Source organism: Photinus pyralis, unplaced genomic scaffold (assembly GCF_008802855.1).
Source record: "Photinus pyralis isolate 1611_PpyrPB1 unplaced genomic scaffold, Ppyr1.3 Ppyr1.4_LG1, whole genome shotgun sequence".
In the NCBI taxonomy this organism is placed as follows: Eukaryota; Metazoa; Arthropoda; class Insecta; order Coleoptera; family Lampyridae; genus Photinus; species Photinus pyralis.
The window spans coordinates 16935293-16948472 of NW_022170249.1; the positions used below are offsets into that span (position 1 = coordinate 16935293).

General features: G+C 38.1%; 3 protein-coding genes across 4 annotated transcripts; 2 read left to right on the forward strand and 1 right to left on the reverse strand.

The window, feature by feature from the left end:
* The first annotated feature begins 412 nt into the window (after positions 1–412).
* LOC116159014 (TBC1 domain family member 31) lies at positions 413–5780 on the forward strand. Its single transcript, XM_031471903.1, has 9 exons — positions 413–577; positions 627–1065; positions 1115–1257; positions 1303–1744; positions 2760–3102; positions 3180–3812; positions 3863–4251; positions 5219–5603; positions 5652–5780. Exons 1-9 carry the CDS (start codon positions 489–491, stop codon positions 5699–5701), a joined length of 2913 nt encoding a protein of 970 aa, XP_031327763.1. The 5' UTR covers positions 413–488; the 3' UTR covers positions 5702–5780.
* An 855-nt stretch (positions 5781–6635) lies between these two features.
* On the reverse strand, positions 6636–10276 carry LOC116160596. The gene is made up of 8 exons (XM_031473827.1): positions 10077–10276; positions 9465–9634; positions 9184–9415; positions 9009–9133; positions 8712–8960; positions 8615–8662; positions 6862–8560; positions 6636–6815 (listed from the first exon to the last, which is right to left on the reverse strand). The coding sequence occupies exons 1-7, from the start codon at positions 10163–10165 to the stop codon at positions 8445–8447; spliced, it is 1029 nt and encodes a 342-aa protein (XP_031329687.1). The 5' UTR covers positions 10166–10276; the 3' UTR covers positions 6636–6815; positions 6862–8444.
* Positions 10277–10280: 4 nt separating this feature from the next.
* Positions 10281–11762, forward strand: LOC116160597. 2 transcript variants are annotated; one of them, XM_031473828.1, is made up of 7 exons: positions 10281–10417; positions 10513–10673; positions 10715–10946; positions 10992–11116; positions 11170–11421; positions 11472–11522; positions 11580–11762. In XM_031473828.1, exons 2-7 carry the CDS (start codon positions 10622–10624, stop codon positions 11702–11704), a joined length of 837 nt encoding a protein of 278 aa, XP_031329688.1. In that variant the 5' UTR covers positions 10281–10417; positions 10513–10621; the 3' UTR covers positions 11705–11762. The 2 variants fall into 2 exon arrangements, with proteins under 2 accessions (XP_031329688.1, XP_031329689.1); XM_031473829.1 differs by lacking the exon at positions 10281–10417 and adding an exon at positions 10451–10466.
* The last annotated feature ends 1418 nt before the right edge of the window (positions 11763–13180 follow it).

The following is a 13180-nucleotide window of genomic DNA, read 5'->3' on the forward strand; positions in this document are numbered from 1 at the left end:
TTGGTGTTTCTTTCTTTTGTGTTGCAGACATAATGGTAATTCAATTTCATATCACAATTTGTTATTTATTAAATTTTGTTTTAGAGTACTTTTCTGACTGGTTGGTTTTTTGAACGACGACTAAAAAGGGAGAGGTGTATTGGAGGATTCGGTATCTGCCCTACCGGAAACGCTGTCGAAGACCGCTTTAAAAACTAGGAGTGGAGGCAGCAGTTTTCCTAGTGACGGAACGGAAGATCCCCAAATCAAAACTGAAGATTAGCAGATCTTCCACTTGGTGCAGAGACAACTGTATGTAAATGGGTTTTTGGACTAAAAAAAATTCCGATGAGCATCAACAAATAAATATGTGGTTGGCGCATTTAATTTGGATGCGTCAATGGAGTCACATTCTTGTGACGTATTGACCGTTGACAGTTACCGTTTTGTCGGCACAATAGCCACCAATCATTGTTTTGATTATTTACAAATTTCAAATCTGAACACAAATGCAATATAATTTAAACATAAATTTATACACAAACAAAGAAGAAATATCTAAGCAAGTGCTCCAAATTAAACCTCCAGCAAAAGATGGGTATCTACTTTATGATAATTACGAAATGTAATTAATAATTCAATTTTAGATTATTTTTACAAGTTCAGAACACAGTGGAAAAAGGAGCACTTAAACAGGTCCGACGGTTTATACACTTATGCTTCAACAGGCAAGAGAATGTGTTGGTAACGAGTGATCACACTGGGAATATAGTGGTAATAGATTTGGAGCGTGAGAAATTTTGGGTGTTACCTGCTATAAGCTTGTGTACCGTTTTAAAATTCTCAGCTTATAATGCCGGTGAAGTAATACTAGGGGTGCAGACGGGTGCTTTATACATAATTAACATTGATACCTGTGACATTACCGGAGAATTGCTATGTCACAATTATCCAGTGGTGGATGTATCGTTTTCGCTTCCTTACATATGTTTAAGTGCCTCAAGAAAAGAGGCAGTAATTTGGGATCTAAGGTCAAATTCAAAAATTCAGGTGCTATCTCTTTTGGATGACTGTATCCTTAAACATGTATGTATGAACGTTATATGATGCTTTGTTAGCTCGCTCACTTTTAAAGGTAATGTTTACACCAATTGTTGGCGATATCTTAGCTTGTTTCGATGATAATTCAATTGTAGTGTGGAAGTATGGCACTTACGAAGTGTCTCAAGAAATCCAGTCAAAATCACTGCAATCCATAAAAAGTATTACATTTACAAGGTTTGTAAAAGTCTTTGTGGTACATTTACTGCAAACATATTGTAGAAATGGACGTGCTATGGTCTTGGCCGACCGTTTGTCACAGCTAACAATCTTCATGATCGACACTTGGGCTGCTAGTCACACACTCACCTTGCCAGAATACATAATGTCGATAAGAAAGATCGCATTTATACCGCAACCATTTGATGGTGGTGCGAATAAAGTTTTGGGAATACTATCTGGGGGAGGCGTTCTGTATTTTTACAATATGGAAACTGAAGAAATCCTTAATAAAATATCGAATAAGGCTGAAATTTTAAAATTTGATTGCTCCGGAGATGGAAAGTATGTGTCCTGTCTTTTACACTCCGGAGAATGTTGTATTTACTCCACCATAAAGTATACTAGAACGAAAACAAACTCAAGGTCTGCTCAAAGGGTACCCAAGAGTCGTGACAGTGTAATACAGAAGAAGAAGTCGGAACTTGCTAATATTCAAAAGCAGGTGAGTATATTTTTATGACTTTTATGTAAGCATTTTTTAGCGCATTTTCCAACTCATGTTGGAAGGCGCTATTATGCCCACTTTCTCTGTGTTAAGGCTACAGTTTTCAAGATATTTAGTTCGGTTGGTATTTGCCATTCGGTAACTTATAGCTGTGGCAGCTCGACCAAGAAAAATCTTGATCATTAATGTGCGCATGCGCAGACTGCGCAATGTCAACTTTCTTATTTATTGAGATATTTTTCTGACATTGTAACCCTTTGAATATATCCAAAGTTATACCCAAAGATTCTTAAATATCGCGCATATTTTGAACATCAGCAGAGCAATGTGTCAACGGTTCTATACAAGCGTGAGATATATGTACCCCCCCCCCCCCCCATTGTCTTGAGAAGAATTCGGAAATGACAAAGGCTAAAACGATGCGATTTTTATATTGGTCTCCTAAAAAATCAAATAAAATGCATGCGCAAGAAATCGTGCTGCGCATGCGCAAAACGCAACTTTTTTGTGTATGGAGCAGTTTGAACGAAATTGTAATTGTAGGTCCCTCTAAAAGAATCAAACAAAGTGCATGCGCAAAAAAACGTACTGCACATATTGTTCATGCGCAAAACGCAAGTTTCTTATTTATGTAAGTAAATGATAACAGAATTGGTGTACAATTAAAAAGAGAATCGTTGTATGCTATCTATAGCATGGAACGAAACGAGATAGCGCAGTATCCAATTTCGAATAGGTATATATTACACCGAAAAAATAAACTCACGCTAACGAAGTTTTAAAATGCACAGCATTTTTACCAACATATAGGTACACACAATATGATAAACAAAAAAGAGACTTTCGATATATTGGTGCTTTTTTGGGCCGAATCAAATTTCTTTTCGCTTTTTAGATTATTCCAACGACACAACTCAACTAAATTCTCACAAAGCACAAATAAAAAATTTAAATAATTGTATTGTAAATTAGTTGTTGAAATATTTGAACTACTTATTGAAATCATTTCCAGATGAACGAATACTTGGCAACTGACCGACTTGTTGCCATACTGAAAGAGTACGGCGAATACCCCGATTCGTATCGATTGAAAATTTGGGCGCAACTTTTACAACTCCCTAATAACAAAAAACAGTACAATAACTTTATCAACCATGGATCACCTGCGCCCTTCGAAAACCTACACCTCGACAATAAATTGGCACTGCTCAGCCTTAAGAAGCTGCTTTCGAATTTAATTACCTGGTGCCCCCATTTCGCCCATGTTACCTACATGCCAGTATTTGTCTTTCCGTTTATCAAGATTTTTCAAAACGAACCCATCGTTTGCTTTGAAGCAGTTTGTTCTATTATATGTAAGTTGTATCACAAGCTGATTAGAAAACTGGCCATTATTATTTTGTCTTTCTGATTAATACGAGGTTTTTTTTAGTAAATTGGTGTCAATATTGGTTCGAGTATTTCCCCTTGCCCCCCATAAATATTTTGGCAATGATCGAGAATATTATATTTGAGCAGGATCCAGAACTACTCGAGCACTTGACAAATAACGATATAACTTCAAAACTGTATGCTTGGCCCCTTTTAGAGGCAGCATTTTCTGAAACAGTGAGCGGAGTTTACTGGTACAGGCTATGGGATCACATTTTAAGTAACGAACCTGCTTTTTTAATCACATGTGTTGCTGCATACAGCATTTATAATCGACAGACACTGTTAGGTATGAGCAAAACAAGCGACTTCGAGCACTTTTACCATTATCCGAACACATTTGATGTGAAAAAGTTTATTTTGAAAGTGTACGCGCTGATGGATAACATAAGCGAAAAAAACCACCCGAGGCGTTTCCTGCATTCTTTTAGGTGTCTGCCTTGCGGATCGTACCCTAGCTTTTCTGGGTTTCCAAAGAACTTAGTTAACTTCAATTTTGATCAAATACAACAGTTAAAGAATGAACAAAAGGAAATCGATCGTGAGACCGAAATAATGCTAACGCATAGACAAATGTTGACTAAGAATATGGAAATTGAAGAAAGACAACGGGTTGAAGAAGAGAGGTTGACAGGTATCTACAATCGTTCCTTTTTTGAATCTATGCATATGTTATTTCTATAGAAATGGAAATTGCTTATCGTAATAAAATACTGAAAGAAACCGAACGCGTGAAAGAAAAAAGAAACCGCATTAATGAATTACGCCGACATTTACAACTTGAAGAAATGGAATTACTGAATAAGTCTAGAGAGCGAATTTTAGAACGGAATACGAAACATCGGCAAAGAGAGATGGAACAACTGTTAGGAAACGTAGAGCAAAACTGTGCCAGCGAAGAAGTGGAGTTGGCGAGAGTGGAAGGTGACTTAGTAAAGCAATATTCCGAGTTATTGCATCATCAAATAAAAATTGAGAATAGCTTGCACGATGAGATTCCAAGTAACAGTCAGAGCGATGAGTGCCACATATTGAAAGCCCATCAGCAGAAGTTGGTCGAGTCACTAGAACTGGTAAGTTACGAGGTGCTCTTTTTTCGCGTCTCATTATGGGGGTCTTATCTATCTTAAAACAGCTGTTGGTTAAATTGGAGCAAGTTACCAAATTAATAATGTCATTATTATTATAATACTAAGGGTGGTCCCAGTCAATTCCTGCACTTTTGGTCTACTGTGTTTCCCAGTATTTAGGGTAATAGACATCGTGCAGGCCCGTCCATTGATTCTGAAGGCTCCAAAGCCAGTACCCTACAATAGTTTTAGAACCATCTGTGTAATACACGATTCCATTCAGCTTAACTTACTGGAATTATCCTCCCAAACGTGCTGCGACGGTCAGCAGGATCCAAGAGAGAGGGCCACAGGGGGATCTTTGTCACACTCTAGCGCATGCTTAGAGCAGCCTATTTGATACGTTTTGAATTTATATTTATGATCAGTTTCCCAATGAGTGACAGTGACAGAAATCCCCCTTGCACTATCTCTCTCGGCGCGCTACGTTTCTATGGCAGAGACCGCCAGTGCGCGTTTCCAGTGCTCGAAACAGGAAATTCCCATCTCTGCCACAGATGAAAAATTCACCTCAACCCAGGTTCGAACATCCGACCTCCCGACTATGTAGCCCAACTTTCTAACACTGAGCCACACAAACGGTTGTTATGCTGAGAGTTTTATCTTTTGAGATTTCAATCAAAGTTGAGCGAGTCCCCCACCCTTGACGATCGCTCCTCATCATTGACTCTTAACCTGTATGCCCCTCTAAGTGCCTCTGGCTAAGTCTCAGAACCGTAAGTTCAAGAGGGTCTCCGTAGCTGCCATAGGGGTCGTTATCATTTCACAATTGACGAGCATCCTTATCACTAGCATTCACCTATGCGTCACGCTCATTTAAAAGTATCTAACTTAGCCCAATCAACATTGTGTCCATAGTGAGATCCGCAGGATTGACATAGTATCTTTTATTATCATTGGTTATTTTAAGCTTAAAACCAATGGAGGGAATCAACATATCAAAAACATCGCGCTCGCCACCGGTATATCGGCTCTAGATGATCTAATTATGAAAATAAAACTGGAGTTGGCTCAACAAATAGACGACAATGTAACCGAAGACCTACACTCTGCGAGAAAAGTTTTAAGATTGGGATCGGAAACAAAACAGCTTGAGTACGAAGTTTCGAAGTTGCTGTCCGTTTTGGCTGATGTTAAGTCACAAGAACACAAGCAAAGGACGCACAGATCGCATGATGGCATGCAATCCAGGAAAAGTTCACAAAAGTCATTTGGAACAAGTCGTTTGCTACACGTGCATGGAGAATTTGCCAAATTAAGGGAGATGATTCAGGAGGCTTCGGCTAACGATAGCTGTTAGTATACTTTTTTTGTTAATTAAAAAATAATTGTTTTATTTTCAGTGGGAGATCTAAGCGACGAGTTGGCCGTAATTAATTTAGAAGCAGAATAAACCTGTTATACGTTGTCTATTTTTATTTATATTTTTGTCATTCAATTTACAGACATGAAAAATATACTGTTCATTTTGACATATCATAATTTCAAACAGTTCCAAGATTGGGCTACTAGATCAAAAGTTCAGCCCTTTGAATTTTCTTTCGGTTAATTGAAATACAATTGATCTACAGATCCTACAAGAGATTGCACATTTTGAACTGCCCTTTAAGGAAAATTGGGTGGGACGTGGCTATTAAGCGAATAAATTGAAATTTTCTTTAGGAGGTAGATACGCACGTGGCGTCATCTCATTGGAACTTGTTCAACTATTACAAGAAAGTAATTTGGAAAAGTGTAGCGATTACCAGAGAGATGGCGCACGCGTAGCAATTACTTAAACAAAAGACAATTCCAAATACTGGATCATTGAAGTACAATTGCTCTACAAATCCTACAAGAGATTGCACATTTTGAACTACCCTTTAAGGAAAATTGGGTGGGACGTGGCTATTAAGCGAATAAATTGAAATTTTCTTTAGGAAGTAGATACGCACGTGGCGTCATCTCATTGGAACTTGTTCCACTATTAAAAGAAAATAATTTGGAAAAGTGTAGCGAAAATGGTCTTAGATCGACCGGGAAAAAACATTTTCTTATAGAATGTGGTCTGTAGAATCCATAATTTCAAACAGTTCCAAGATTGGGCTACTGGATCAAAAGTTACAGCCTTTTGAATTTTCTTTCGAAATTGCTTTCTAGTCTATAACTTTTGATTGAGAAGTCTAATCGAAAAAGTACGAATTGTTTTGGATTCTACGCACCAAAATTAATAAGAAAAAATCTTTTCCCGAGAAATTTTGGTGTAGTCGATTTTTGTTAAAACAGGAAGGTGTGCGATTTTGATTTTTACCTGATAGGATATGGGCATGGGTCTAATGATACCACCATATTTTATAGTTTTTAATTTATTCAATAAAATACTGATAATGCATATAGGTATCCTCATTACTCCAGATTTTTTAAGAAATGTTTGGGTCGGCTGGGGGCGGGCGCAGCATCCTTCCATCATCTAGAGTAACGCCCATACAATTTTCACGAACAACGGTGCAGATATTTTTTACTATTTCCTAAAAAGAAACAAAACTATGCTTGTAGGTTTGCTATCCAACTCACCTCGGAATCCTCGGATCGTCCTCGCCTGTACATTTGTAACTCATCGTGGTTGCCAAAGTCCACTTTTTGAATATTTAATTTTAACTCATTCCTCAAATGTGCTTTTTCAATCCTTATTCTTTCGTGTATGTTTTTTTGAAATATTGTTCTTAATAATTTATGTGTGTATAAGCCAATAGATATTTGTAAAAGAAGAATCATCACAATTACACCAGTAGAGTTGACTATGGTGCTGCTTTTCCACCTGCTATCAACACCAGAGGCCATTTCTCTCATCATTTTTCACACATTCAACGAAAATTGCGACTTACGTGTTCGGAATTGTAAACAAAAGTGAAAGTCCGGTCTGAACCAATTAATCGCGGATGATCCCTGAGATGTGATTATCTTGTGGTTCAACGATAATCGCTTCTTTAATTTCCCAATTCGTTTCGAAAAAAAATGATAAAAGATAATTTCATTTTTCTGCATTTATAAATGCTATATTGTAGTCAGAACTGAAGAAATAAATCAAGTAATTAGATGAAACGTCAGGAGCCGGTGCAGTTTCGTCTAGTGCAAAGCATGTTTCAATGACTGCACGTATTCCTATATTGACATAATACGCCGTACACAGCTATAATAATGATTAATCAATACGTAGAATGACCAGGAGATTTTTCTATTGATTTATATCGATATTTGCCAACTATGATCGCGTTCAAAGTCCTCCTCTTAGGCAGCAGTACACTTTTAGACGATGCCGCAACGGTTCAAAACAGCTTTGGAATTCGTGTTCTGGAATGTTCCTACCAATCCCACGTTTAGAAAAATCATTAGCCAGAAAACCTCTCTGGTAATCAGTTCTCATTTTGCGCCACGAAACGGATTCAACTCATCAGAAACTGACACGTACAGCCCATTAATTCTGCCTTGTCTCCGGATAGACTGGCGTGGGGAACTTTTCTAATGAAATTAAGCGGCCAGTTCGGTATACGTAAAGTTGGAATTGCGCATGCGCAAAGAATATTTTGAGTACGTCGTTAGTTTTCCTTATATTCCTAGTGTTTATAGATACATTTGATCCTTCATAAATCTTCATAAATAAAATATTTAGCATTCCACCTTAGTTAAACCAATCTTTTGACACTGCGCATGCGCAAAACAAAAAATATCGCTACTCACAGGACCCTGGACCAATCACTTTCAAATGAGCCCCTTAACGCCCAAATCGGTTTAGACGTGTAGAAGTAGTAAGTGGTGACAGACGAACGACAAAGTGCAGCCAACGGCGATTTTTCACTTTGAGGAAAATGATTCAATGATATAAGGTAGTGATTTTTAGCGCATTTTTAAGAGCTAAAAAAAATGTGCTATTGATTGCGTTTTGTTCGTTCGTCCTAACCCACTATTTTTCGGGGAACTGACCTAGAGGCCCGGAATAGGTAGCCTATACCTTGAAGTAGGTAGTTATCTTTCTATAGACCACATGGTAGACATCTTTTTCAATAATGCTAGTGCGACTATAAAATCTTATTTAATCTGTAAGTAAAAAGCTTTGTGATAAAATTAACTGACACAATGCGCGTCTATAACAATGATTTTCATTCTACTGTTTTACATGTTAAGAATGGTGGTATTAGGCATTCACATGTTGTATTTTCAAATCGATATTTCTCTCCAATAGACATTGCGTAAGTTCCAAATCGACATTGCGTATCTGAAATTAATTTTATTAAGAAAATAGTTAGGTACCTTCAATACGTGAACTCACCAAGTAAAGGTGAAGTTGGTGGTGGCAAAAAAATGCCACCCTCGGATGCTGTTAAGAAAATGCAGATAATAAAAGACATATACATTGAAATACGTACGGCATATCCAAGAGTGGGGGCAACAATCGTCTGAGTGGAAGTAGTAAGGTGCACAATAGTTGTGAATTTCCTTAGAATGTTTCAGTTCACTTGAGCAATTTCGCAATTGGCATAAGTGATCAAATGAACCGTTAAAGCTTTTGTCACAAATACAACTGGCGCACTTTTTGGTTGGGTGACTGAACCTTTGCCCTTCTTTGTACGTCGTTTCACCAACTTCGCATTTGCCGTCTGTCTCACTGAAAGGTGCTGAAAGCTTTGGCTTTAATAATGTACATTTGTGTTCCTAATACTTACGGCATTTTTGGTCTACACTACAACAAAGATTATGTTTGTAAGTCAAATAGCAACCCGGTTCTTTAAGTACCGGTAGCCAATACTCTGCACAAGAGTCTGAAGGCAACTTGCAATTGAAAAGTCCACTAAAACATTTTGTAAGGTTTTGGCTTCCGTAAACAAGCAAACGATATACTTTTCTTCACATGTGCAAAATGGAAAACGGCAATCACTAGCCACATCTTCTTCTGCAGGTTTCTCGCCGGGCTTATAATATTTTCCCATCAAGTGGCAAGTTCCTTCCGGCCGATTGTAAATGTTGGAGCAATCGTATTCAAGTGGACAACATTTGTTGTCATCCGAAAATGTAGGGGTACATTTTAATTCGTGGTACAGCAACGTTGGCGAATTACACTCAATACATTCTCCTAAAACGGTACCAATCCAAATATTTTATCACTTATACCTAATGCAAACCTTTTGTGCTCGCAGCAACTGAAATTAACACTAATTGTAGAAGCATGTCGTATGCTCCTACACTGTTGGGATTAAACAGACTACAAACATTTTGAAACCGGATCCAAAGCTTTAGAAAATGTGTGATTAAATATATGGGACAGGTTATCATCGAATAGAATAGGTCAGCACTAAAATATACCATTCAATTGAAGAAAATAGTATTTTGTTTGTTTATAAGTAGAAAATCTGAGGAATTTATACATCAAACAGGTAAAACAAGAATTTTTTGTTACACAGTGATGTAGCCAAAATTGCTCTATTTATACTGGACCAGATACTGTTATCCAAACATGAAGCTGAGGCAATATATATGTCCCTATGAAATTTAAATTGCTAACTGAGACATGGAGCAAGTTGGGAGGATCGTTCCATATATATTGGGGAATATCTCGTTCTCACACGATCGTAAAAAAATTTAAATTGGAGAAAATCAATCTACACAACGAACACTATAGAAATACAACTATAGCATTTTAACAGGCTTTTTTGTTCGTTCTACAAACGGGGTGGTTTGGGACATTGCATGTAGGAGCATCATTTACAGTTGTATTACGCGGCAACTGCACCCACCAGTAGGTTTGGAAACATTTTTTCTTCTTTATCCTTGCAGCCCTTAAATACCTATATTTTTTTTTGAAGGAAGACCAATTTTCAGACATCTCTGTCAAAACTGAGTTTATGTGCACTGGTACACTTTGATTTTCAATTTCCTAATTTTCATTTGGCATTTCACTGTGCCTATGAGATAGCTCACGACTCCATTTGATGCAGTAAAACGGTACCTACAGAATTGAGGCCACCTGACAAAATTAACATTGGTCATTCAATCTCTCACTCGATCACTTAACCATTCTAGGAATGCTACGCATACTAATCTGCAGCTAAAGGGGAATACCTTAATTGTTTACAGTGTAGGTATTCACATTTATTGTTTAATCTCGGCATGCACAATAAAAAGAAGTAGGTATCGAAATAGGTTTTGTTCTGATGAATGTTTTATTTATAGGTGTGTTATCGCAGTCAATGTTTGTGCCCTGAATTGCGCCCGAGTATATAAACGCATTGTGCAATACGATCTGTGTTAGTAGGTGTCCTGCAATTGTCACAAAAGAAAAATGATAGCACATTGGATCATTCTAGTTGTTGCAACTCGTTATTCGGTGAATGGTAAGGGTCTCTTCGAATTCGCAAATTCATTATATTTTTAGGAGAATGCAATGAATGCGCAGTGCCAACGCTAGTTTACGAAGATCTGAAGTGTGTACCAAAATTTTCTGATCTGAACACATGTTGCCCTATAGAATATGATTGCTCGCACATTTACAATCAACCTAAAGGAACCTGTCAGGTGAAAGGAAAATATTACAAGCCAGGCGATAGACCCAGTAAGGAAGATGTGGGTAGTGACTGTAGCCACGCAAGCTGTACCTGCGGTGATAAGTATACCTACCTATGCAAAGACCAGTGAATTAGATAGTATTTTAGGGGACTGTTTGATTGTATTATCCCATCTGACTCATGTGCCGAGTTTTGGGTTCCCGGGTTTATAAAACCAGGATGCTATTTGGCGTATGAGCACAATCGTTGTTGTCATGTGGAACAGAAATGCCGTAAGTTCCCCAAAACACGCATTACATCTGTAGTTTCTAAAATTTAATTACAGCACCATTTAATGACGATAATGCCAAATGCAAGGTTGGCGATAATACTTACAGGGAAGGAGAAAGATTCCGACATCCCACTAAGAAGTGCACCAACTGCATTTGCGACAAGAACTTTAACGGCAAATTCGACGCACCTCAATGCCAAAGGTTTAATTGCACCAGTGAGACTGTGCATTCTAAGAAACTCCACAAATACTGTGCACCAACTTATGTAAATCCTGATGACTGTTGTCCACGATCGTGGTTGTGTCGTAAGTAATCGACAGTACATTTCTTCTTGTGTATTTAAGTGCTTTTACAGCTTCTGATGACGGCGAGTATATTCCATCATCAACTTCACCCGTCTCTTCAAGTAAGTACCAATGCGTGATAATTGCATATGGTAATATAGGTCACATTTGAATTTCAGCGCCTCAATGCACATTTGGTGATCGTTTAATGTACGTTGGGGAAAAATACCGACATGGCACAACTATTTGTGAATGTGTAATTCCACCATATTTGTCGTGCAAACCAAACCTTGGTGGTGGTTAGTAATAAAGCTAATGTTTGTGTTTTTTAGTCTTTAAAATAAACATTATCGCAAAAATAATGAGGTAGTTTTTTATAACCCATGCAAAAATCATCAGTATCAATCTTTATACATTGGGAGACCATCACCGAAGGCTGTCTTGTGGCTATACACTGCTGTGATAAGACCTATGCTCTACTATGGAGCAATTGTCTGGTGGCCTAAAACCAGACTCTCCACAACCGCAGCCCTTCTTAATCAATGACTTGCGTGCCTTGATTGCATGAGCGCGATGCGAACAACTAGCACGGCCGTCATGGAGGGCCTTCTGGATCTGTCTCCACTATAGAACTATCAGAATCTCCAGTGACAACAGGACAACCCTGCGAGCACTTGTAAAATTACCTTTAGGTTGCTTTCCGAATGTCACCACATCCACTAGAGCAAGTAGCAACACCCTTGAACACATTTGGGTCAAAGGGCATGCTGGAATGGAAAGCCGATGAGTTAGCCCGACTGACCTCAAAACAGGTCTAGAACTGACTCTTCCATTTACAGTTGTAACTGTAAACAACTTATTTATATATATTCAAAATACCGCACACAGCTAGCTATGAAACATGATGTTAAATTGTTGCCATGCAAGAGAATCCTTCAAACGCACCATCTCGTAGCCTGGCGCGTTTTTGCACAAGGCTATCAAGAAGGTTACTTGTGGTGGGTACACTTTCTGGGCACTGAAAATTAAACAAACACATGCACCGTGTGGGGATGGCTTGAGTGAAAGGGGTCGGACGACTTTATTCAGGGAGATAGTAAAGGGCCCGAATTTGAGACCTAGGTACCCGTGGTCCCTGTCCACACTAATATCAGAATCCAGACACACATCTGATTTAGTTTCATACAATCATAAGGTGCCCATTGTTAGGCAGGGGCGGCTCTCAAGGAGCCATGGCACCACCTCAAGGAACCTGCTAATTATCAATTCTTAAAATATAAATAATTAACTATTATTAATTGTGCTCACTAGAGTACATAATTGTGTTTTAAAACTTAAAACAAAAAAAGTAAATGATTTGATAAATTAGGTACCAAGAAGAATTCATTCGTGCTTATTCGTGGACTTCGCATACGGTCGAGCCGTGCCAAACTGAAACTGGCTCGTATTTTCCTACAAGTGTGGACTTCCGCGTGGAGTAGAGGGGTGGGAGGAGCGAAACCGAAGTAGCGTTTAATACGTACAACTTGAGCCATCAGAAGTTTGCCTCATAAGCACAATTCAATAATGTGTACGTGTATTACTATGCTTTGCGCCGTTTTCCTTGTTTCAGTCGTGATAAGTCAAACAATTTTTTTTACTTCTGTGTAAGATTACTCTTCCCGGATTAATTGTTACGTAAAATACACAAATTAAAAAATCATTTAAATAAATCTTTTTCCATGCATTCTCTGGAAGATAGACTTTAAATAAAGCAATTAAGCAGGCCGTTACCGGACTT